This window comes from Meleagris gallopavo, chromosome 26, assembly GCF_905368555.1.
Source record: "Meleagris gallopavo chromosome 26, MGAL_WU_HG_1.1, whole genome shotgun sequence".
Taxonomy (NCBI): domain Eukaryota; kingdom Metazoa; phylum Chordata; class Aves; order Galliformes; family Phasianidae; genus Meleagris; species Meleagris gallopavo.
The window spans coordinates 4,473,935-4,499,842 of NC_139429.1; the positions used below are offsets into that span (position 1 = coordinate 4,473,935).

At 46.8% G+C, this 25,908-nt stretch overlaps 1 protein-coding gene across 5 annotated transcripts; it reads right to left on the minus strand.

The window, feature by feature from the left end:
• Positions 1-1,487: 1,487 nt before the first annotated feature.
• Positions 1,488-25,116, minus strand: USP28 (ubiquitin specific peptidase 28). Of its 5 annotated transcripts, none has more exons than XM_085209428.1 (26): positions 24,949-25,116; positions 20,262-20,336; positions 19,308-19,440; positions 17,893-17,986; positions 17,549-17,711; positions 16,582-16,668; positions 15,459-15,596; positions 15,010-15,083; positions 14,411-14,487; positions 13,870-14,018; positions 12,094-12,221; positions 11,869-11,964; positions 10,606-10,800; positions 10,027-10,241; positions 9,673-9,743; positions 9,125-9,353; positions 7,787-7,978; positions 6,745-6,884; positions 6,383-6,568; positions 5,578-5,673; positions 4,487-4,665; positions 4,315-4,393; positions 3,960-4,039; positions 3,486-3,609; positions 2,848-3,046; positions 1,488-2,653 (listed from the first exon to the last, which is right to left on the minus strand). In XM_085209428.1, the coding sequence occupies exons 1-26, from the start codon at positions 25,099-25,101 to the stop codon at positions 2,478-2,480; spliced, it is 3,528 nt and encodes a 1,175-aa protein (XP_085065554.1). In that variant the 5' UTR covers positions 25,102-25,116; the 3' UTR covers positions 1,488-2,477. The 5 variants fall into 5 exon arrangements, with proteins under 5 accessions (XP_085065554.1, XP_085065553.1, XP_085065552.1 ...); XM_085209427.1 differs by having other exon boundaries at positions 2,848-3,043; positions 24,844-24,978; XM_085209426.1 differs by having other exon boundaries at positions 24,844-24,977.
• Positions 25,117-25,908: the final 792 nt, after the last annotated feature.

The window sequence follows — 25,908 nt, forward strand, 5'->3', positions numbered from 1 at the left end:
TGAAAAAGCAGCAGCTCTTGCTCTGTGACATCCATCAGTTGCAACAGGCTTGGCTCACTTTTTACACACACATAGCTTGAGTTTGTACAGATAATTGTTCCAGCCTTAAGGAGAACTCAAGATAAACCAACTCCCGTAGGGGTTAGTTATTCCTCTATAGGAACTGATGGAGCAGTGGGACCCAGGTGACAATTTCATTCAAACCACAGATCTGCTAATTACAACCAACGTTGCACCAAGAAGAAGTCCCACAAACATCTGTCTTCAATTTGTCCAATAACACCCACATGTATTTCTCTCCTTTCCTCCTCAGCTGCTGAAAAGAATCTGCATTTTCTCAGCACAATGACAGAAGGTAAAGGCTCCATTATAATGTAGGATCACGTTAGCAGCTCAATATGCAATTAGATGTTTCATTTCCCCAATTAACGGAGAAAATACTCAGAGATTTTGGCTGTTGGAAAACATGGATTTTTCCTCCTCTTTACTAACTCAATGTGAATGCACTATTTCCTACTGCTTGCTTTGGAAATCAGATCCCCTCCCTCAAAAACAACACCAGCTAACAGAGGGCGACTTGCAACACAACTGAAAAAGGAGACTTCAGGAGAAACCAGCAAGCACTGATAACCAACAGAGGCATTTTCTCAGCACCATTTGCAGGAATATAGGACAAAGGAGGGGAAGCACAGCCCTCCCCAGCACCAGCCAGCACACCATTATCTGCAGACACAGCAGGGCTGGGCAGGTGGCCTTCAGTAAAAGCAGCACTGAACGTGAACCCTTGGTCACACAGCTCAATCTGAATAGCAGAAACAGAGAAAGGTGAGATAGAAAACCAGCACTGTAACCCAGTGCAGCTCAGTGTGTCCCACCTGTAGTTAATTAAAGAGTGCTTCAGATCAGCACCAGCACAGAGGAGGCTCAGTCAGATGCATCACAACCTGTGCTCTCATTGTGGACATATGTTGGCTAATGGAAGCATCAGCCACAGACCAGACGAGCTGCAGTGCACTCCATGAGCCATATTTAACCCCGGGGCATAGCATGACCTGGCTGCTCTGTGTGTCACAATGACGTTAAGGCACTGCTGTAGATTTCATTTGAATTCCTGCCTTCTCAGGGATGAGCTGAAGCTGTCAGGTCTGAAGAGCAAACAAAACTCTGTGGTCACAATCAATGAACTCAACTCTTCCTCTGTCAAAGCACTCAGAAGTCCCCCATGCTGTCCCAACAGCAGCAGGAGAGAACTCTGAGCTCCCAAGCACTTCACTGCCATTGCAGAGCCCAAGAGGAGCTATCAACCACAGCACTGCAGAGCTATCAATGCTCACACCTGGAGCTGCATTCAAGGACAGACATTCCTGCATCGCTTTGCCAATGGATTTGTTCTCCTCTGCTTCCGCTTCTTTCTGCTGAAGCCAAGAGGAACCCTTAAGGCATAACAACAGAGGGAAAAAAACAACACAAAAATACACAGAGGGAACTTTTTCATTCTAACATAGAACAAATGCTTTTATTGCACTTTCAGAAAAACTGCATAGTCCTAACAAACAGGCTTCCTCTTCCACTTACTCAGAATGTTTGGTTTAAACAACTGTCAGAGTTCAAACACATCATAGGCTGCCCGCAGAAGGAACTCCAAACGAGGCATAATTTATTTCTTACAGGAAGTTAATTAAAAAGGGGCTGATTCTAGGCCTTGCAGTTATCATCACTTATCTAGCACTGAATATCCACCAGAGATGCAATGGAAGTTCACTTTCCAACCCAAGAGGGTAACACACCCTGGAGGATTATGCCCTGAACCAGCCAGCTAACACCACAGCACCTGTAAAGCCTCCAGCTCTGTCCTGTCTCCTGTCACTCTCATTATTTGATTTTGCCTTTCTCAGAGGAAGAATCCTGCTTCTTTTCTTTTGCCAGTTAGAACACAAAAGGGAAATGCTTGTTTAACTTAACTGAAATACGCAGTTGCACGCGTGACTGCACACAACACACAGAGTGAGCACTGCAGTTCCTCTCAGACAGAAGTTTGGCAAGATCTGAATATATACTGCAGCTAATAATTTAGGAAGATGTAAATGTGTCTGATGGATCAATGACAGCCAATAGTGCTCACCAGATAAACCAAACTGTTCCTCTGCTGTCGGTGTCATTCCCTGGGATGTGTGCCTGCTGGGCAGCATACAAAGTTGCCACAATAGAACAAGTGTCCTGGCCTGGTCCTAGGAAAATAAGCCAGGTGGAACTGCCAGGTACCTATCGTGCCATGTTAGTACAGTGGTTCATGTCCTTTGCATTCTCACTTAACATCTTATCTCAAAAGTGCAATATTGCTTTTCATTCACTCCTATTTACAAAGCACACAGGTCTCAAGACGAAATCACCTCTTCCCTCTCTGAATACCTCCTGGCGAGAGGATGCTGTGCACGGATGCTTCACAGTGTGCCACTCCAAGGTGCCAGCTCTGCCATCTACTTCACAGTCACAGTCGAGGCGTCATGGATGGACTCCATCACCGCTGCAAAGCGGCTGCAGAGGTCGTACGGGGAGTTGGGACGGATCTTTGGGGGCTCCTTCAGCACCACCACCTCCGTGGAGCCGTCGAGCAGGCGGGGGAGCAGCTCGCCCAGCCTGATCTGCAGGCTTGCTGCAGGAGGAGGATGATATAATCAATGGGACTGAAACGGAAATAGCCAAATGTGCTACAAAACTGATTTCAAGATCTTAAGACAGTGTTTTAAGCAGTCCCTTTGTTCCTTTCTAGTTAAGACCTAGGCGTAACCCTAACAGCACACTAACAGCATGAATAAGGTAATGCAGGTGGCCATTCACCATTCCTACCATCCATGTCTTCTCGTCCCAGATAGGAGCACCAGCGGCTTCTCATGACCTCGATGGCATCCATGTCTTCTCTGGAGATGTCAAAGTTGTTAATGAGGTGCATACAGGGGATGATCAGCTCATTCAGGATGCTAATGCCCTCTGCCACATGAGCTTCCTCACAGCTTACAAATAGAGATGATGCCACCTCATTCAGCTTCTAGGAGAGGAGAGAGAATCTGAGAAAGACCTTTAAGAAGCAATCATGGTCTTCTGATAATCAGCATGCTGTCAGAAAAGGCACAGAGCTCAGTTCCTTTCCATAGGCAGCTGTGCAGCATAAAGACAAACAGAACCAGGTGCTAAGTTCTGCTACGTTCTGGAGAAGCAACTACTGTTAGTCAAAGCAATCGTACTTCAGAAAACAAACTGATAAATACATAAATATATTTATGTACATATTAACAAACTGTTGTATAAATATACAGCACATACATAGCTTACTCATAATTCTGGTTTTCATATCTGCTTTACCAAGTCTCCTTGAGAGCCACATACATTTTTTCATTGAATTATTCTACATCTCCACGATGTTCCCCAGGCTGCTCTCACCCCTCCACAACCCTCCCAAATGGCTTGAGAGCTCCTCCTTTACACACCAAGAGACACTTTCTTCTATACAAGGTGATCAGTGATTCATTCACTCCTCTGTTGGCTCCCTTCTTCAGCAGAGTGGTGTTGCTTTGGTAGGCATAGATCAGGTAGGTCAGGGACTCCTTGTACCTACAAGAAGAGAGCCAGCTGTCGAGCCTGCAAGCTCTTGATCTCCAAAATGTGCTTAAACCCATTACAATGCCTAATTCAAGACAGTTTTGTTTTAGTATAGCAGTCCAAAGGGGCAAAAAGTGATGGCAGGTTCACTGGGAGAAAAATGAGGTAAGGACAGACATCTAGCTAGTGTACTCAGCATAACCAGGATTGGCTCTGCATTCAAGGAACGGCAACCAGCGAGTCAGGAATAAACTATATTGGCCTCTATCACAGGGCTGAAAAAAGGTCTGAAAGAAGTAATTCTTCCAAAACTTCTAGGCTGTAGCTTATCTTGTCTAAAGTCACCATTAAAATATACTTACTTTCTATTCTGGTACAGCTCCAGCCCTGTAAGCAGGTAAACAGACACCTTCCGAAAAAGACTGTAGTCTTCGTGCCATTTCTGTTGAGGAAGAGAAGAAAACAGTGTCAGTTTCAGCTCCAACATGTTTTCACACTCCTTCACAACTCAAAACAGTATTTGATTTTACCCTTTAGAGAGTTTAAAGTTCTCTCAGAAGTCACAAATTGACTCAGTCAACTGCACACTATCCTTTAAAGTTCAGCTAATTCCCTTCTGCTTTCTGTGCTGGCACTGCTCTGAACCACATTCCCAGTTTCCCACACACTTTGGAAAGCATGAGCTCTGACTGCAAGAAGGCCAAAGGTGGCACTTACCTTATACTCCTCCATATTGACCTCATCAGGACCAATCTCTTTCAGTTTATCTCGTGCTACCTTCATGATGCTAATTGACCTGCCCCGCATAAGAAGAGATGAGAAAATGAGAAGGACGGCCTCAGCTGCTTCCAGATGAGGAAAACTTCATCACGGAACCCACAGCACAAACCTTTCATCGTAGCTGAGGTTTTTGTCTGCAAACTGCTCAAGGAGGGTACGTTCCACAATCTGCTGGGGAGCATCATTTTGAAGGAAGTAAACGAGCACGTGTTGCAACCGGGCATCGTTCTGAGGGGTTGGGGTCTCTTTGGAAAGCAGATAAAGTCTGGAGTACTCCTCGTGGAATGCCTGGCAAGAAAGCACACACACACTGAGGCATCCATCCTTTCACCAATCTGAATTCTGCAGTGCTTAGAACTGTCCCAAAACGATGGGGTGCCCACAGGGGATAACTAGCTCTGCTGCTTAGCTGTGCTCTGCTGGTGAATAGAAGCCCATGAGCATCGGGAACGATGCATTCCAAGCCAGAAGGACATGCATCAAACATGCGGTTTTCTGAAGCATCCAGGTATCTGAATGGCTTCCTGAGAGAGTGGGATATATACAACAGGTTTGGTAATCCTCTTGCAAACAAAGGAGTTGTAAAAATCAACTGCAATCATCTTATATCCGTGAGCATACTGTCCTTTATATTCCTGTAGATAGAGAACATAGGAGATTTCTGCCCATGCTGTATTTTTAATTAAATCTACCTGCCAGTAAAACCTAGCACCAGAGCCAACATTGGGCAGCTTGTGTTGTTGCAGATTCCCCTATTCCATGCATTCTTTTCATGAAGACACCTTTTACAAGAGAAGTTATCATGAGCATGCTCATTCCAGAACGCAACAAATTTCACGAGCGCTCATTTCCTGACAGCAGCACCAAGGACGTGCAACAGATGCTGAAAGACAAAGAGAACCTCATCTTTAAACCCAGACCAAGAGAATTACCAACACTGAAAGAATAAGGAGTACAAACAGCAAATAGCCTTCTGGGAGAAGGCAGTTCTTACAAGCTCCAAGAATAGGCTGGGATGCAAGGACATGGCGTTATGCAAGCACAAACACCACTGCAGGACAGAAAAGCCATTATCTAGAAAAACAACTGCATGGACCTCTCCTTCCACTTGCTTGGTATATCTTTACACATAGCACAGATCTTTCATTCTGTGAACACAGATTTCCATGCTTGTGGAAATGAAGCAAACGAGCAGGATACCTTAACGAGCCCCGCTTCAGACCCATCGCGATCAAAGGTCTGGCGGGCTTTTGCAATAGCCAGGATGACACCTTGCATGGCTGGACTCAGCATCACCTACCATGGAAAGCAGGAAAAGAAACACAAACAAGAACGAGGAAAACAGTAACAGACAGGAAAAGAAGAGAAAACATGGTGAAGAGAGGAAAGAACTTTGAATTTTGAACATGAAAAACACTAGCCATATCCCCTCTGCATCCCATTCAGTTTTCCTAAGCAACACAAGAGAGCAGTGCAGGTGTCAGAGGAATTATTTGTGCTAAGTTCATACAGGCATGCATTAAACACACTCAAGCAGTACCTATCTCTATATTCCTATAAGTGAACTCCACTTCCAGAATGTGAAAAGACATCTTCTAGAATGCTGCTGGGTGTGTGTGAGGTTAACCAGGTTTGACAAACCAGGAGCTGAAATACTGTGAGTTACACTGTGAGTGCTCCATCCCTTTGACATATATGGGACAAAGCTCTGAAGGCAGTAAGGAGGTTTGTAAATACATCTAGGACCAATTCTGATACAGAAGGAAGACCTGCAGGAACACTGAGTAGATCTAATGACTGAGTGCTTCTACAGAGCTGCTCCTCTGATGGCATTTAGGAAAGAAGCTGCTAAACAAATTGGCCTCCCCACTTCTAAAGGGGGAAAAATTAACTTTGAAAACAGCACTTTTTCCATGACAGACAAGTGAGGAACGCTTGCAATCAACCACTACAAAGTTAGAGGTTAGTGATGGACAGCAATTAGGGCCTGCACTGGGAGCTGTACCTCCTCATTATATCCATCTGCATCAGATCTAACAGGAACCTTCCCCACACTGGGGATTTCCACTTCCGAGATCTGTGAGCTACTTTGGGCAGCAGGCTCTGTTTCTTTAGCATCCTGAGGTTGTTCTGCCTGCACTGTAAAGGCTGTTTCTCCCAGTTGGGCCTTCATTGGTTCTACCTCCTCTGTCTGTGGCCGAGAAGAAAAAGAAAAAAGAAAAACAAAAGCAAAATAGAGGAAAGCAGAAGGGGGCCGAGATAAACGTGGTACAGCTACAGAATCACAAAGAAATGAAAAAAGCCAGGCTTCCTTTGAGAAGAATAACACACAGACAGCAGCTGGCTGCTCTCTGGGCTGTTCCTCACCTCGCAGAGCGCTGCCTCCACGCCGTTCTTTTCGTAGACATGGGCTGCATTGGCAATAGCTTTGGCAGTCTGCTCCTTTGCAATCATGGCGTGCTCTGAGGACAGAGAGCGCAGGCTCTGCTCGTGGGCTGCAGATGGATCTGTCAGGGCAGAGAAACGGTGTGAGCGAGCAGAACTGCAGGGCTTGGTCCAAATGCACAGAGGGTAAAAGGTGAACAGAAGTGCATGAGGGTGAAGCAGCTCTCTCACATCTCCTAAGCAAACGCACCAACTTCTTTATCTGTCAACAGCACTCCAAAATCACTCACATTAGAAATTATCACCCACCTTGTTATAAACCTGCTCATGCGGCCCTTAATGAGATGGAGCCATCCACCAGAAGTGCACATTCTTAGGAATTATGGCTCAAGATAAAGTAATGGCTTCATTAACATCTTAAACTGCTGCACCACCAGACGACGTGATACAAGATGCTAATTTAACACTACATCTGAGGCTGGAGTGAGCTTGCTGCTCAGTTCCATCAAAACACAATATCATAATGAGCATTTGCTCTCCATTACATCTTCTTTCCCTGTCTTGTTCTAAAATGTCTTGGAGCACTTCTGTGCATGGCTGAACAGCTGCTACATCCATCCCACACGAACCTGGTCCATCGTGAGCTCATGCACACACACCTCATGAAACCTTCTCAGAGACTGCGGCACACGCCGGATTGCTAAATGATGCTTTCCCACTCCAGAGAGCAGCATTTAAACATTCTCCACTCTATATTTCTATTAATAAAAAATGCCTGGAAGCAAAATGAGATTAGCTCACTGCCATGAAATGAATGGAAAACAGCATTTCTGTTGACAAGCCTGGAAACACAAACGTGCAAAAACAGTAGAACAGCCTTTTGTATTGGCAGGACACAGCCCCCACCAGCATCTCTATTACTTCAACAGCCCCTTAGATACCCAAAAATTAAACAAGGCTCCACAGCAGCAGTCTTTCTGACCATTAATTTCAACACAGCTTGCAAAATCAGACGCGGCATCACCTGGCCCAGACTCAGGAGAGAGCTCTTGAGATTCAGAAGCAGTTGAAGGAATCTTGCAAGACTGCTCTTCCTCCCACTCCTCTGCCTCCTGCTCGAGCCGCCAGTTGTCCTCCTGGATGTAACGCCTCAGCTCTGGGGGCAAAGCCTCCACCTCCTTCTGGAACTGCCCGACCTCTGAGTTGTCACCTTCACCTGGAAGAAGGTCAGAAACGTGGCTGCACTCCAAGGCTATCATTATGCAGAGTACAGCACTCACGCTGCCTGCAGCCATAATGGTCATAGCATAGCTTGAGACATCGTATCTACAGCATCATGTAAAAGCAGGGAGCCATGTGGGCTCCCAAGCATGAATTCCATATGCTGGCTTCAACTCCCTCTACTTCTAGATCTGAAATAACACAGAACTCACCACAAGTCTTAAAATTAAGCAAAGCAAATGACAATTCCCTCCACCAGAGCCATCTTTCCTTGTGCACCCATTGTAAAAGAAAGCGTTTTTTAAAGCAACAGAAATTGTATTAAATAGAAGAAAAAATAATTTGTGGGTTCACTCCAGAAACAGACCTATCACAAAGAACTGCTTCCAAATTCTCATCAGCAATGTTTAGCAATGAACAAAATGACAGTCCCCTATTGTTTGCTGCTATTGATTACATCAAAATGAACCACGCATGAAATTATTAGGTTCTTCTACAGCTGCTGGCCATGTATAGCACCACGTGCACAATAATTCATCCATGTAACTATTCATATGCTGGCAGTGCAAACAGGCTTGCAAGGCTAAGCCACGATCACCAATAATTCATCTCATGTAACAGAGAAGGCTGTGTAACCAAAGACCCCATGTGTGATGACATCACTAAAGATTAAGTCAGATAGGAGGCAAAAAGAGAGCTTGAATACACAGTGCTGTGTTAGTGCAGTTCTATCTTCAGTTTTCCCCTTTTTCTCTATTAGAGACTCAGAAAAGAACAAACCACTATGGAACAAACTACTTCATGGACATTTTGGGTGAACTGTCTTCTAAGCATCTGCTCACTGCCTGGCCAGCTCCTACAACAAGAGGTCTGAATATGTGGCAGTAAATACAGAGATTATGCTGAGCTATCTGTCCAGAACACTGCAGCCTGATGTGACCAGGACAAGCTGGCTGTGTTCCAGAGATGGTCCTTTCTCCTGTCAGCACCCAAGCTGCAGTCCTCCTCCTGCTGGTCTCACTATTCCTGCATCTGCAGACAGGGGGTAATGTTATACCACACAGACACTGAGGGACTTGGCAATGATGCACGTTAGAGAGAACGTAATGCACCAGAGTCAAAACAGCTTTAGTTCCCCTACCTGCAACAACGTGGGACACCTTATCACTTATGTACATCAGGCAGTAAGCACTGGCATTCCTCAGGCCACCAAATGAATCTCTCTCCAGCTCTTCCCACGATGATTCTGTCACTGAGATGTCATTGTATTTCAGCCAGCTTTTCCGAGGCTGGTCGTATATGAAGGCCCAGTAGTGACCAGCATTTGCTTGCCCTTCATGCACCAAGACAGCGTGCAAGTGATAGGGAACCTGCAAGTTCACATGGACAGAGCTGTCAGACTCACTTTCAGTAAAGGAAGTTGTCTGATCTTCATGAAGAAGTTGTAAAATACATTCACAGCCATTGCCTTGGTGCAAGAACTGATTCATACATTCCATTTACTGATGAGTAAGAGCTGGATTTTAAGGGAAAAAGCAACATTAGGATTTGTTTTTAAAAAATGTAATCTATTGTAACACTGGGATGTTTTCAAAATACAGCAAAGTGGGTAACTTGAACTGACAACTACCAAGACCCAGTATCAGCATCATCTGTCCAATGTTTACTTTGTGAAGTGGTATCTCCTACCTGCTGGAGGTGAGGGTCACAGTACATTTCATCAATGGATAGGCTGACTCTGGCAATGGACTCCTTCAGATCTGCCAAGCACACCATGAATTAAAAAAAATACCTAGAAATGCCAAGAAAGCTTGAAGCCAGACAGTAACTACTGAATGCACTGAACAGCAGCTGAAACCAGTACATTTGATGGTAGGTCTAAGCCCAGTGGATATACCATCTACCTCAAAACATACAAAAGAGTCATTTTTAGATGAGCAGAAAGACCTGAAGGCACAGCTCAGGATGCATTCAGCCAAAGCAATAGAAGGGGATTCGGGCTGGCAATAAACACAAAAATCACAACCAACATTTAGGGCCGACCTCGCACATCTTGCTCAATCTCATTCCTCCATCGCTGCAGGCATGTTGTAACCAGGTTCATCTCTTCCTCAGAAACCACGTGAGGAGCAGGACAGTCCAACATCTCTGCTGGTGGAGCAGAAGGCTGCAGAGGTGTGTTCAGTTGTTGCTGCGTTGAAGAATTTGCCAATAGGACGGCTTCATCTTCAGGCTTACCATCCTTTCCATCCAGCATGCTGCAAAGCAAAAGCCAGGTGTAAGCCAAGTACACTGAGCAGGCTCGTAATCATCCAATACTGCAGTAATGTAACAGTTAATGAAAGAGAAAAATTAGGAAAAGGTGCATAATTCAACTCAGGATCACTGCTCATCCACAGGAATATGGCAACACTGCTGGAAAAGGAAAAATAAAACGAACCAGCCAGAAAAAGCAGCAGACTACCTGCAGTGATAGACCAAACTAAACGAAAAGTAGCCACTAACTGCTCATATATCACAACTACCCACATCAATAATTGACTTCCTGAACTCAAACCAGTAGCACTTAGATGAAAAGTTAACATATTCTCCAACAAATGGTTTTTATTTCCATTTACCAACCTGTCAGGCTGTGAAGGTGTGCCCAGAATGAGCGACTCGCCCTGGGACTGCCTGTCCATCATCTGAGAGTCCTCATTAGAAGATATGCACGCAGAGGACACAGCTCCAGCAGGCTTTGTAGTGATGAATTCCAGAACGTATTGCAGCATGTCAGGCAGTGGGAAGCGTGCTGGGCCAGAGCCATACTTCATGTACCTGCAATGACAGAGCAAAACATTCCATTAATGAAGGAGTAGAGCTGTTTGGTTAAGCCTGAGACAAACAACAAACAGGCAACTACATATCTGCTTCTGACGCTACTTATTTATGCCTGTTTGGAAAATAAATATGGTATCAGATAACCTAGGACACATTTCCCCATGGAACATTCCTAAAGCTGCCATTCTGGGATCCCACCATGCACTGCTTACATATTTCTCAATCATTTCTATTCATATAATAAAAGCCAGTGCTGCTTCTTTTTTGACAGATACCAAAATATTCCTTCAATTCGTGTGAAGGTAGAATAACTCATCACTTACCTAAGGCAAGTTAATCCTTGCACATACCATTTCCTACGTGTACAAACAAAAAACCAAGAAATGAAACCCCAATAACACAGCTCCACTGTAACAACATATCCAGACTTGGTTCAAAAGGCAAAAACTTGGACCCTGCAACCACGTGGTGCCCATGCACACACACTTGTGTCCCACAGGCACGCAGCTCTTCTGCTGTTCTGAAGGCTTTGCAGTGACAAGAGGAGCCTTGTGCTGCAAAAACCTCTCTCCAAACCTCATGTTTCCTCCAAGGAGAAGCACGCCTTGCACACCCACAGCTTGTGTCTCAGGGCAGAGGGAAAGAGAGCAGGCCTTGGTGCCCTGCACTGGCCAAAACACGGGCATGCCATCAGCTGCTCTTTGGTCAGAGTACCAAAACACAGCACAGCCAGCTGCTAGGAAGTAATCAAGCTCCATCCCAGCCAGACCAGAGCAACGCCACGCAGGGACCCAACACACCACCTTCCTTACAGGTTTCCCAGAGAGGCTGCAGATGCCCCATCCCTGCAGGCATTCAAGGCCAGGCTGGATGTGGCTCTGGGCAGCCTGGGCTGCTGGTTGATGACCTGCACACAGCAGGGGGTTGGAACTGGATGAGCATTGTGGTCCTTTTCAATGCAGGCCATTCTATGATTCCATGATTCCAGTGCTCACTTCTGCCTTGCTGTTTAAAAGAAACCATTTCCAAACCCACACAAGAGCAAAGCTGTAGCTGACTGCTCACCTTTCCAGTTTCTGTTGCAGAATCAGCATTTTTTCCTTCAATTTCTTCAGTTCTTCTCTCTTTGTCTGAATAAGCTCTTTGCTGCAGTAGAGGTACCTAAAGAGACAACACAGAGCCTCACCGTGGGGAATCTATTTACTTCTCAGATCCGCAGTCTTCCATAAGTACTTCAGAATCCATCCTTGCTCACCAGCTTTCCACATGCTGTACAAGAGAGCAACTCACCTGTCCATATAAATAGTCTGAGGGAATTCCAGCTTTGTGTGGATTTTCTCTGGCTGTCCCAGGGATTGGTTGAACTCAAATCGGGAGAGTTCAAAGGTCAGCACTGGAGGGAGTTTGGTGAACCAGCGCTGCAACAGAAGCAGAAACGCCCCCGAGGGGACTTGTTTTAAGATGACTGCTCAGCATCACATCTCAGACCCATCCTAAACATCTGTCTTTCAGTACTGGATGTATGTTGTGTGCATGGAGTGACTAGGCAGAAAACTGAACTACATGAGATTAGGTTTTCTGCTTCCATCTAATGTTTCTACCACCAAGCAGTCTCCATACTGCTTTCAGAAAGTTCATTTTCATTGCCTGACACATCCAAATCCACAGCTTGCTAACTGAGGTTTACAAAATTTACAGAAACTACATCAATTCTGCATGTCAGAGCCTCCAACAGATAGCCATTTTCCAACATACATCACATGCAATGATGAGTAACAAGACAGGAGTCCTCAAGCAGCGCCTTATTCCTTATCCTCTCTGTTTATGAACCATTCAAATGAGGAGATTCAGACAAGAAATCCACTTCCCATACATTTAATAGACTGTTGCAAAGAAAGAAAGATTCATGGTTGAATTTCTCCTTCCTCTGCCTTTCTGGACTCACAGCACTTCAAGCATCCCCAAGAGCACGGCACCTACCTGACACAGCACTGCGCACTCCATTCCCTGCCACATTCATTGTGAACACACTAAGGGCATTTTTCTTTGCATGATTCATGTCTCACGTCCTGCCATAGCAAATCTGCCCCACACCAAAGCGCCACAGCATATTTTAGATCTAAGATATTTAGAGTGGAGGTAAACTGGGGTTTTTTTAATGCTTTTTAAAGCAGCTAGCAGAGGGAAAGCCTCACCTTCAGAACAAGACAACATAAAACAGAGAAGGAAAGATTTTACACCTGTTACCTAGGGAAAAGTAAGTTCTAATTAACCCCATTGATGCTCTGATGCACTCACTCCTACAACAAAATGCACCTTCTCCTCTATGCCCCCTATCATGCAGCCTTCCTAGGAAGTAACAACACATTTTCCACATGTTTTCACAGAACAAAAATACTTTTCTCAGTCCCTTCTAAGCCAGACAGCCCTGTGCATTTCTCAAACCAACCTTCAGCTGCTCTTAATACACACAGGATGCTGAATGCAATGATACATCTTAGCTTTCTACTTTGCTGCTGTAGTTTATGACTGATTTGTGATTTGTGGGTTTAAAGAAGAAAAAAAACAAAGAAAAAGTAAATTAAATAAATCAGCACAGTCAGAAGATAAGAGTGAAAATGAGAAGAAGAACACACACTGTAATAGGGAGAAAGATACAAATTCCAAATGGCATACCATAGAGATAAGCACTGTACTTTTACCCTCCGAAAATAAGGAGGCAGTGGTTCTCCCCCTACTCAGGTACAGGTAGGCTTCAACAGAAAGAGAGAGACTTTATCACACTTGCATCAGAAGCATACGTTTACCTTTTTATTTCAAAACAAACCCCTTGAATTGGTTATACAGGACAACACATCTTTACAAACAAGCAGACTCAGCATCTCACAGCTGACATGCAGCGACGTGAGATCCCAGGCAGCCAGAAAACGTCGTCGTATTCAATTAGAGACTGTTTGTAATTGCCAGTTACAGTTAGCACACTACACTGAGACACACCTGTGCTACACGTATTGAGTTTTTCTTTAGAAAGCAACCAAAAGCTCAACAACAAAACTTCCAACTAACCTCCTGTACATATTTCACTGACTGAGTTGCTGTCTCCTCATCCATCTCTCCCTCCACCATGGCTCCTTCCAAGCACTCATTCAAGTTTCGATAACCATTTACCTGAAGGGGATACTGACCAAAGGTTTCGATCTTGGAAAAAGTATTGCCTGAATGATGAAAACGATACAAAACCCATGAACTAACTTCAGTGAGCAAAAAGAAAAAACTCCGATTAACACAAGAGGTTGTTGTAAACACCAGGTTAGATGCATGAAATGAAGTGCTCATAGCTCTCTATGCACGTCTCTCAGGGTAAGCCTCCTCCCAAACGAGTACAATGAGCACTTACGAGTATTACAGGTTTTCAGAAGACTCATGATATAAATGTTAAAGACAATTCTATAAGGAAAGAAGACTATTTGCAGGTTTGCTGTAAAACACTGAAAGTCCAGGCAATTCCAACAAGAGTGTGCAACAAAAACGTGCATCAGTACTGATGTGCCGTACATCAAAGCACCCAAAGGACTTAAAAAGTGGAACTACCAAAACCTTCACTCACCCTCGTGGACACCCTCCGTCAAGAAAGTCCCATAGAAAAGTTGGACCATTGGGTTTTCAGATTTGTCCCCAGGGCTTCTGTTTCAGAAAGAAAAAGCACAGAATTCATCTGTAGGTCGCAAAAAAAAGCCCTAACTCATCATCCAACCCTCAGCTTGGGAACCATTCTGTGATCAAAAGCAACATTTTTTATCACAGCACAGAACACAGAGGAAGCTTGTCATCTGTTCTCATACTCAAAAGCACACTATAATTCTTATATTGGCAAGAAAGAAAATAACATGCAGGCATTGTCCTATGGAAACACGGCTCCTTAAGGCCACCTCCATTTGTTTACACCAGCCTGTAGAGTTCCCCCAGAGCTGATGTGCTCTGCAGGCCATACTGGCCATGAATACAGTCCTACACTTAGGCAAGAAAGGTAGATCCAACCCTCCGTAGCATACTTCAGGCTGAAGGGGATTGCCATCAGCCAGCAAACAAGTTTTTCTCACACATGGACAACATTTGCTTAAAGCCCTCTCCTATGCCAAGCAGTCACATCTAAAAGCTGTTTCTCCTCAGTGACAGCTCAAACTCCTGGTATCTTAAAAAACTCACTTGACATTCACAGTGAGCTGAAATGCATCTTCCAGCCAATCCAGCAGTTTGTGTGTAAACTCGCTCACATCTTGCTGCAAGAGAGACAGAAGTCGAGGGTCAAACACACAGAGCAGAAAGTGGTTTCACACTGCTGGTCTCACAGACCAGCTCTAATAAAATCCAGTTGGTACCATCCACCCAAAAGAAGGGCAAAACCCCAGTTTCACCAGTAATGAACATCCTGTTCGTGTGCAGATAAGAGGAAATGAACCAGCCAGCTGGCATGGGGCACAGCAGCATTGTGCTGGCTGGTCAGTGACCAAGATTGTACCCACACAACCCAGAGACAGCTGTCTGCCTGCTGCCAAACACATCAAGAGACCTCTGGAAACAAGAGGATGAAACCACACAGGATTTCTCTGTTATCAAGTGCTGGTTTGAGGAATGGCTCTCTAACATGGTTTTACCTGTTGTTCCTCGGTTGATTTAAAAGCATCCCTTAAGAGTTCCAGTGCTGCAGAAGGATCCACAAACTTCCGACGTGTTCCCAGCATTAAAGCAAACAGACACTGGAGTTCTTGCATAAATGCAATATTTCTTTTTCCCTGCAACACAAAAAGAAGAGAAGACAAACCCTTCCTGCACTGTAAACCAAGAGCTGCAGAATACCATGTGCATGTACCTTAACAGCTAAGCTAATAACCATGGGAAGAGATGACATGAAAAAGGATAAAAGCAGAAGGACATGTGGTGTTGCTCAGAAGCAATGTGATCTTCCAAGGGATGCATGGGAGGAAAAAAATAACTTCTAGGTGCCCAAAGGGCTGAAACATAAAGCAAAAACCCAGTGAGCTTATCAGTTTATTCTGTCTGTGCATTGGGTTGTTTTTACTAAGAGCACACACAAAAGCAAGTACACCAAAGTCTCCTAAACGGGAGAACAGAACAACATAACAGCAGAAGACAATTCTATGTATCACATTTCTTTTGTAAGCACCTTCTGCTGACCTTTCTCAGAAGGCACTGGAGCTGGATGCACCCTCACACTGACAGAACCATAGAATGGCCTGGGTTGAAAAGGAGCACAGTACTCATCCAGTTCCAAACCCCTGCTGTGTGCAGGGTCACCAACCAGCAGCCCAGGCTGCCCAGAGCCACATCCAGCCTGGCCTTGAATGCCTGCAGGGATGGGGCATCCACAGCCTCCTTGGGCAACCTGTTCCAGTGCCTCACCACCCTCTATGTGAAAACACTACACTCAAACACTGACTCAAACACCAGTTCTTCTATGACGAATACAAACAAAATAACAACCTGGAGCTGCCAAATAAGCTTGATGTGGCAGGTTTCTCCTGCCTCTCACTTAGAGGAAAGCTTTATGAGAATCATTCAGTTTGTTTGTTTTTCTTTCTAGTGACTGTGTCTTTAAAAAAGTATTTCCCAAACTTAAAGCAGCTGGATGGTTTAGAAGTCATTAACACATAGATAGAGGCCTGGGATAGCCTGTTCCCAGTGTAATCTGCTCAAAGAAATAGCAAAGCAGGATAGCACAAGAGGGAAACTTCATAACTTTACGTGATGAAAACTCACAGTGCGCGTCCGACAGCTCTCAAGTACACTTGGTGGGAAGGAGTAGCTGAGCACCAACCTCCGGAACTGTGGCAGCTGGAAAAGAGACTGAAAGGGATGGAGAGAGAAATACTGATCAACACCTCCACCTTGCTGACTCATTTCAGTCTAATGCACTCCACAGCCTTTTCTGTTCACTCTTCATTCTCCCTTGCCTTCAGGTCATTAAGACAGCACTTAAGAAGTGAGCAGCCTGAGTGGCAAAGCAGCACAGCCCTACCTCACAGATTCCTCCCAAAGATCTCAACCTCCCATCCTTGGGCTATAAAACTGGTTTAGGAAAAAGTGTTAGGAAAAGCACACAGGAGCAAGTGACACAGAGAAAGGAGCCCAACTGCAGCTACTTTACCTCCTCTCATGAATGGGGAGCCAACGGATCAGCATTTATCAGCTGATGTAAAATGGTTACAAGAAGCAAATGTGCTCAGTTCCATTTACTGCTGTCTCTTCTTGTTTAGGTTATCACTGATAATACACACCACCGAGCTGCTTATTAGTTCCAATGTCTGTGCCACTGTATCCCATTAAGCAGAACCTGATACCCCATGTATTATGGAGCTAACAATAACATCGGTATAATTACATCATCAGTTCCAATCAAGTTTCTGTCATTCAGTAAGCACTTGTACATCAATGCACCAAAAAAACCAACTGCACACATGCACACAGACCACATGCATCTGTATCTTGTGTGCAAAGTCTCCACTTAAATGCTCTTTTGGCACACGCTCAGAGGAAATCTTAATTATGTTAAATAAAAAAAGAGATCTTCTTCAACTCTGAGGACAGATATCTACCTCTCTATGTGAGGACAGGCACATCCACTCATTTACATGTCAGCACTTCCTGTTAAATGTTAAATTCTAACTGATAGACATTTTCTCTCCAAGCCTGTAGCAGTGACAGAAGAATCTCGCCACCACATTACCTGTATGACAGCACTAAACCAACACGTGTTGCCAATGTTCTTCATCCCAACGGGCCAATCTCCCACTCTTTTCCAGTCGCTCTGTTTGGAATTCTCTCCCCAGACCTCACAGCGTTTCCTTTTGGAGCGATTTTTGTTTTCAGGAGAATGGACCTCTTGTGGTCTGTCACAAGACAGGAAGGACAATGAGAAATACCACCTCACAAAGATTCTCTGGGCAACGCACCCCAGCCATGGGCAGGATGCCAGCACGGAGCATGTCAGGCAGTACCTGGCACTACAGACAACATAAATCCCATCCAATTCCTAAAATGTTTCAGCTCTGAACCTACAGCTCCACCAACCTTTCAGCAGCATGAGCTTTTGGTGATTCCAGCTGTCTGTAGGCAACAGCTGAGTGGATGTCCCCTTTCTTTTCAGGGTCAAATGCAGCACCACCTGGAGGCAGGACAGCATTCTGATCAGTCTTCCATCACGAGTAGGCAAATGTTTTCTCTAAAAAGAACTTCTACAAAATGTTACACTTCTCCAATGTGATTTTTGACATGATAAAAGATTTTCTAGCAAAAAAAAAAAAAATTTAAATACAAATTCTGTTAGCTTGGATCACACTGTAAAATCAAAGCTCCCATTAAGTGCACTTGATTAGGATCATGCAGCCATGTAAAGGCCAGATTTCCTTACACCCCAATTCAGAGCTCATGGGAATGCTCCAAACCTGTTGAAATAATGAATCAGGAACACCAGCTGCTGCTTGTGTTTGCTATGGCTTGACACCAGTGGTGATAACTGACACTGTTTTAAGAAATAAAGGGTTTTCATTTAATACAATTTGCACATTTATATACAATCAGCTTCCTTCAGTTGTTTCAGGATGCTCAGCTAACTGAGCCACTTCATTTACTGGCTACAGAGGAGAGGGGAAAGGAAAATAAGCAGTTCTGGAAGAGACAGAAGCCTTAGACAGTAGAGCAAAGTACAGCTGCACTGCTCTAGGTGTTACTTCTAAGCTCCCAGCACAGATCTTTGGCATCACTAATGTGTCCAGAGGCAAATTTGCTTGGGGAAGTTTCAGTTAACAGAAATGCACCAAACTGACAGCCTAGTTTTGCCAATAACTGTAATAATTACAGAAACAATTTTTTGATAATCTAACATTTCCTTCTACATTTTCATGAAAATACTTCACAGGAAACTCAATCCACCTGCTTTGCCAGCAGAGGCCATAGAAAGAAAAGTAAGCCTTGATGGAAATTTGCTTCTCTATCTGCTCTCTGCTTTAGGAGTTTTCTGGCTTTCTGTGCTAGCGAACTGGTTGTTTAAAATAAATATAGCTCAGCAGCACGACCTGTGACTGACAAGCAGTACTACAACACTACTAAGTCACTCCTCTGATTCAGCTCTCCTTCATCAAGAAATACTAAACACAGTCAGAATAAACCCTTCAGCCATACAGAAGCATGAAACCTGCTTGAAGAGGGGTTCCACCCAATACATGTATTTGACAGAGGCTGCTGATGTGCATTCTTGCTCCCCTTCCTTAAACTGGCACTTGGCTGACCCAAAGGTGAGCAGGTTCTAGGAAAGCCTTACCAACACCAAAGTGCTTTCTGCTAATTTAGTTCTCCATACTAACAAAATCAGTGCCAGGACAGGAACAGGAGGGATTCCCAGCAGAAGGAACAACATGGCCCCTTTCAGCTTGGGTGACACAATGAGCCTTCAGGAGACCCAGTGTGAGCAGAGATGGACCCCTCACCTTGTGGGGGCTCTTTGCCCACTGCACTGCCTTCCCAAGAGGATGGCTCTGCAGCAGCTGTGTTCTGACCAGGCTCCTGATCACGCTCCTCTGTGAGGACGATGAGTGCTTCCATCAGGTTTCCCTTAGCAGCCTAGCAGAAAGACAAGGAAAAAATCCATAGTTCCAGGGTTAATTTACCTGCATTTATATGAAATTTAATGCATCCGTGGCAAAGATGGGCACACTGGCTCCAACTTGGCTTCTGCTGGCCATCGGAGAAAGCTATCTATCTATTGGTGACAAGTAGCAGTAAAAACAAAAACAATAAAGGCTAAAATTTATCTGATGGAAAGCTCTTTGCCTTTATTACTAGGACAATATAGACTCCATTATCTAATTTCATTTCCCTCGCTAGAGATTCAAGTTGCTCTGCAGTGCACCAAGGCACGTGGCAACAGGGAAACTCCCAGGAACCAAAGCCTACGTGGATGGGTTTGTGGGTATGGTGACACAACACAGCACAGGCTGTCTGAAGGACAGCAGAATGCTGACCATGGCTCATTTTCTATCTCATTTTATACCACAAAGTTAAGTGTTAAACTCCTTTCAGCCCATGTCTGTTAACATCTTGTGGGCATTACTTCCCAACGAAATACTGGAGAGTTTTCATAAACAACTCTCTGTGTATACAAACAATGCAACTCACCTCTTGCCCATACATCTCAGGGCAATGGGGAGTGATGATTCTGCACTGATGTCATTGCAACCCATTTAACATTACAATTTCCAATATCAGAACACGCTGTATCACCATCACAGGCCACACAACGGCTTTCCTACTTTCTTATCAGCCCACAAAAACACCAGCACACACCAACCCTGAGTTATGCTTTGGGAGAACCTCCTGAACTTGCTTGATTTTGGGGACATCAGCAGCCTTCTTTCAAAAGGGCAGTGACAGCACATACAAACCTTGAGAGCAGCGTGAAGGAAATCTGCATCCTGAATTCCTGTTATCTCTTTCATCTTGTTTAAAACCTGGTAATCCTGCAGTCAAGAAACAAAGAAAGCTCCTGTTAAAAGGTGACCAAGACGACATCAACCCATCCCTGAAACATCTGCCAAGCTCTCAATTTGTTCTTTCTTTCCTTTCCACTGACAGGTGGACACGAAAACTCACTCACACGTGCCAGACAGTACTACCAATGTCAGTCTGAACACCATTCTTAGTTTCTGCTATTTCCAGACTAACTTTCAACCTGTTGCATGCTCAGGAGCATGCTGGCAGGCCCTGGCAGCCCTCTCCCCAAGCCCAGCATGTGCAGCAGGACATATAAGGCTTCCCATGGGCTGCTGGGGGCTATTTTAAGCCTGGCTGCACATGCCACTTGTGCACGTCACCTCTCACTCACAATGAGGTGACAGAAGAAGGGCTCAAGAGGTTTCCACTGCTTTTCTTCCCCCACTCCACGGGAGCTCCAGGCCTGGGCAGGTCCTTGCACAGCCAGCAATGCGTTCTTACCAGAGAAAATGTCTCTAATTGTTTTCTTAACAGATTTTTCTAAGCTTTATAGGCTTTAGGAGATGGTCGAGTAAAAAGCAGCCTTGGTTTGGCCATACAAAGTGCCCAGGGAGGGACACAAAGAAGCACTGGCCTCAGCTACAGAGCAGTGAACTGCTACATGTGCTACAGGCATTCATTGCCCAGAAGGTAACAAAGCTGAGGAATGCATTCAAGGTCAACAGAACCAGATCGGTGTCCAATACTACAGATGTCAATTTCCCAAAAGACCTGCACTTTTTAAGAGCCCCCTGTGTCTGCATGCACACCCCCAGCCTGGGGTGCTCCAGCTCAGCACGATGAGAACTGCACAACCAGGAGCCTCAGGACAGGAATACTCACAGCACACCAATTATACCATGCTGTCAATTTCCCACCTCCACGCTGTATTCTGGTTGCTTAACACCACCTAATGCTGCAGGGCACATCTTTCCATTGGAGAAGAACCCACATTGCAAAACCACATCACAGCAGTGCAATCCAGAGGAGGACAGGGCGTGATTTTTTGGGGCCTTTCCTTCTTCACCAAAAGAAGAACTCACAGAGGCAGCAGGAAACACAAGAACTAATTACCAGCCCACAGCTCCACATCGCCACTTAATAAATGATTTGCAGGGCAGCTTCATTCATAAGAAATATGTGTATCAACAGCAGAAAGCTGAACTGTGCAGCACACTGAGAATCACACTCTGCACCTCTCATTTGTGAAGTCTACTTTTGATTTTGGGCTGTCTGGTTGTTTTTTGGGGTTATGCTCTGCTGTCCTTTAAGACAAACTGGCCATTAGAGTTCAGAACAGCAGCAGTACCTTAATGCCAGCTGCAATTCCAAGAGCAAAAGAAAAGCAAAGAAACAGGAGTCACAGCAGCAGTGCTATTGGTGTTAGAGTCTGGAAACAACAGACAAACCTGAAAAGTGGCTGAGAGGGAGGGAGGGAATGGAGACAATAATTATAAGGCCAGCTAATGAGTGATAGCAGCAGCTCTGCTGTTCTCCTTCACACCCTGTGAATCACAGCACGCAGCAGTGGTTGGTTTGGGAGAGAAACTCAGAGCAGGGACAGATGCAAACGTGGAGCATGAGTTCAAGGGGAACCAGGAGCAGCAGTCAGCAGGGCAGATGGGAGCCCATGACCTTCAGCCACAGCAGCTCAGCCGTGCTTTGTATCCAAGTGGGAAAATGGATGTGAAGAGGCCTCCAACCCTGCAGCAACAGCAGCACCTGCACTGCTGAAATAGAACCTTTTACAGACCCACACCTTCCCACTGCCACACCAACACCCGTGCAAAATGCACAACCATCCATGCCTCCGCTGCACCTGAGAAAAGCTGCTGAAGGGCTCAAATGTGCCCAAAGAACGAGCCCACATCCCTGTGCATGCTGTGTCCTTTGTGCAAGCTGTGTGTGCTGTAGCCCTGTGCATGCCACATCCCTGTGCACACCGTGAACCTTTGCAGGCTGCAGCCCTGCGCACACTGTGCTCCTGTGTGTAGTGCATCTCAGTGCATCCTATGTCCCTGTGCATGCTGCGTGTGTGCTGTGTCCCCATGCATCCTATACCCATATGAATGCTGTGCAGGTGCTGTGCCCCTGTGCAGTGTGTTTCTGTGCATGCTGGGTGTGCTGTGCTCCTGTTCACCTCTGTACATCCTCTGTGTACTGTACCCCTGTGCACGCTGCATCCCAGTGCAAGCTGTGTCCCTGTGCACTCCCTGTGCATGCTACGTCTCTACGCATGCAGTACATGTGCTGTGTCCCCACACACACCATACCCCTGTGCATGCCGTGTGTGTGCTGTATCCCTGTGCACACTGTAAGTCCTGTGTCCCTATGCATACTACATCTGTGCTGAGTCCCTGTGCATGCACAGTGCATGCTGTGTCCCTGTGCATCCTGTATCCCTGCACACGCTGCATGAGGAGAGGGGAGGAGAGGACAGGAGAGGAGAGGAGAGGAGAGGAGAGGAGAGGAGAGGAGAGAGAGAAGAGGAGAGGAGAGGAAGAGAGAAGGAGAGAGGAGAGGAGAGGAGAGGGAGGAGAGGAGAGGAGAGGAGAGGAGAGGAGAGGAGAGGAGAGGAGAGGAGAGGAGAGGAGAGGAGAGGAGAGGAGAGGAGAGGAGAGGAGAGGAGAGGAGAGGAGAGGAGAGGAGAGGAGAGGAGAGGAGAGGAGAGGAGAGGAGGAGAGGAGGAGGGGAGGGGAGGGGAGGGGAGGGGAGGGGAGGGAGGGGGAGAGGAGGGGAGGGGAGAGGAGGGGAGAGGAGGGAGAGAGGGGGAGGAGGGAGGGGAGGGGAGGGGAGGGTGTCCCTGTGCACACTTTGTCCCTGTGCACACTGCATCCCAGTGCAAGCTGTATATGAGCTGTTTCCCTGTGCATACTGTGTGTGCTGTGTCCCTGTGCAAGCTGTATCTCTGTGCATGCTGTATGCATGTATGTCCCTGTGCACGTTGCATGTGTGCTGTGTCCTCATGCATACTGTGTCCCTGTGCACTGCGTACTGTCTCTATGCATGCTGTATCCTGTGCATGCTGTATGCGTGCTGTGTCCCTGTGAATGCTTTGTCCCTATGCACTGTGTGTGCAGTGTCTCTATGCACTGTATTACTGTGCATGCTGTGTGTGTGCTGTGTCCCCATGCATGCTGTACCCCTGTGCATGCTGTGTCCCCGTGCACGTTGCATGTTTGCTGTATCCCTATGCATGCTGCACCCCTGTGCATACTGTGTGCTCTGCATCCCCATGCACGCTGCCTGTGTGCTGTGTCCCTGTGCATGCTGTAACCCTATGCATGCTGTGTGCTGTCCCTGTGCACTGTGTCACCATGCATGCTGTACCTCTGTGTGTGTTATGTGTGCTGTGTTCCTCTGCATGTTGAATCCTTATGCATGCTGTGTCCCTGTGCATACTGTGTGTGTGCTGTGTCCCTATGCAAGCTGCACGTTTGCTGTGTCCCTGTGTATGCTGTGTCCCTGTGCACTGTGTGTGCTCTGTGTCCCTATGCACGCTGTACCCCTGTGCATGTTGTGTGTGCTGTATCCCCATGCATGCTGCCTGTGTGCTGTGTTCCTCTGCATGCTGAATCCTTATGCATGCTGTATCCCCGTGCAAGCTGCACGTTTGCTGTGCCCTGTGTATGCGTTGTCCCTGTGCACTGTGTGTGTTGTATCCCAAAGCACAATGCCTGGGTGCTGTGTCCCTATGCACTGTGTGCGCTCGGTGTCCCTGTGCATGCTGTGTGTGTTGTATCCCAAAGCACAATGCCTGGGTGCTGTGTCCCTATGCACTGTGTGTGCTCTGTGTCCCTATGCATACTGTGTGTGTTGTATCCCAAAGCACAATGCCTGTGTGCTGTGTCCCTATGTACTGTGTGTGTTGTATCCCAAAGCACAATGCCTGGGTGCTGTGTCCCTATGTACTGTGTGTGTTGTATCCCAAAGCACAATGCCTGGGTGCTGTGTCCCTATGCCCTCTGTGTGCTCTGTGTCCCTGCGCATGCTGTGTGTGCTGTATCCCAAAGGATGATGTCTGGTTGCTGTATCCCCGTGCACTGTGTGCGCTCTGTCTCTGTGCATGCTGTGTCCCTATGCATGCTGCATCCCCATTCACGCTGCCTGTGTGCTGTGTCCCTGTGCACTCTGTGCACTGTGTCCCTATGCATGTAATGTCCCTAAGCGCTGTGTGCTCTCTGTCTCAATGCATGCTACACCCCTGAGCATGCTGTGTGTGCCGTGTCCCTGTGCACTTCCATGTCCCCATGCACTTCCATGTCCCCATGCATGGTGTATCTCCATGCACGCTGCCTGTGTGCTGTGTCCCTGTGCGCCGTGTCCCCGCTCACAGCCCCGCACACCGCCGTACTCACACAGCACCTCACACCGCAGCCCCCCCGCACCCGCCCGCCCGGCCTCGGGCCGCTCCTCCCGCCTCACTCCGACACCCCGGTGGGCCGCCTCGCCTCGCCTCGCCTCGCCCCGCCCCCCCCTCCGCCGCCCGCTCACCGCCTCGAGGCCGCCGCTCGCGGCCTGCAGCTCGGCCGTCATCCCTCCGGGCCGGACCCCCCCCAACCCCCTTCGCCGCGGGGCCGCGCCGCCCGCCCGCCTCACCGCCTCCCTGCCGCCCTGCTGCGCATGCGCCGTCCCGCGGCGGGGAGGGGCGGGGGGCGCGGCTGCTCCGTGCGCGCGGCGACCGCGGCGGTGATCCGGCAGTGAAAGGGTGCGGGGTTTTGCACGGAGGGGTCGTGCTTTCGTGGGTTTCATTAAAAGTTTCTTTCTGCTTGCTGTTTCGTGGCTCGAGCGCGGCTTTCTGGAAACCCCTTCTGCAAATGCAGCTGAGATCTTTTCGTTGCTTTAATAAAAACAGCAGATGTCTCAATGCAAGGTGTACGCAGGGACGTGCTCACCTCTCTGGAGCAAAGTGCATGCGGTGCACATCATGTGAGGACGGCCGGTGCAAGGAGCATGCAATGCACATCATGTGAGCCTTTCAGAGCAAGGTGCATGCAATGCACACAACATGAGCGCTGCAGAGTCAGCTGCATGCAATGCACATCACACAGGCCCTCTGTTGCAAGGTGCACGCAATGCACATCACACAGGCCCTCTGTTGCAAGGTGCATGCAATGCACATCACACAGGCCCTCTGTTGCAAGGTGCATGCAATGCACATCACACAGGCCCTCTGTTGCAAGATGCATGCAGCAGTGCACATCACATGAGAAAGGGTGAATGCACAGCCTTGGGTACACAGGGACAGAGCTGCAGTGCTGGAGCCCTCTGCAGGGAGTCCCGGGTGTGAAGGTCTCAGTGCACACCGAAGCACCAAGTGCAGGGCAGGCAGCAGTGTGGGAAACAGGCTCAGAAATCCTCTGTCCTTGCACAGAACTGTTCTGTGATCTGCAAATCACTCACACAGAGTTGCTGCAATCCCATGCACAGCACCGCATCTCTTTGCTCAGCATGGAGCCCAAGCACTTTTAGTTTGCAGCATGGGGATTCTCCCCTCAAAGACGTGGGAAGGATGAGGATCTGTAAGGCACGATGACTCTGTGAGTCTGTTTTGAGGAG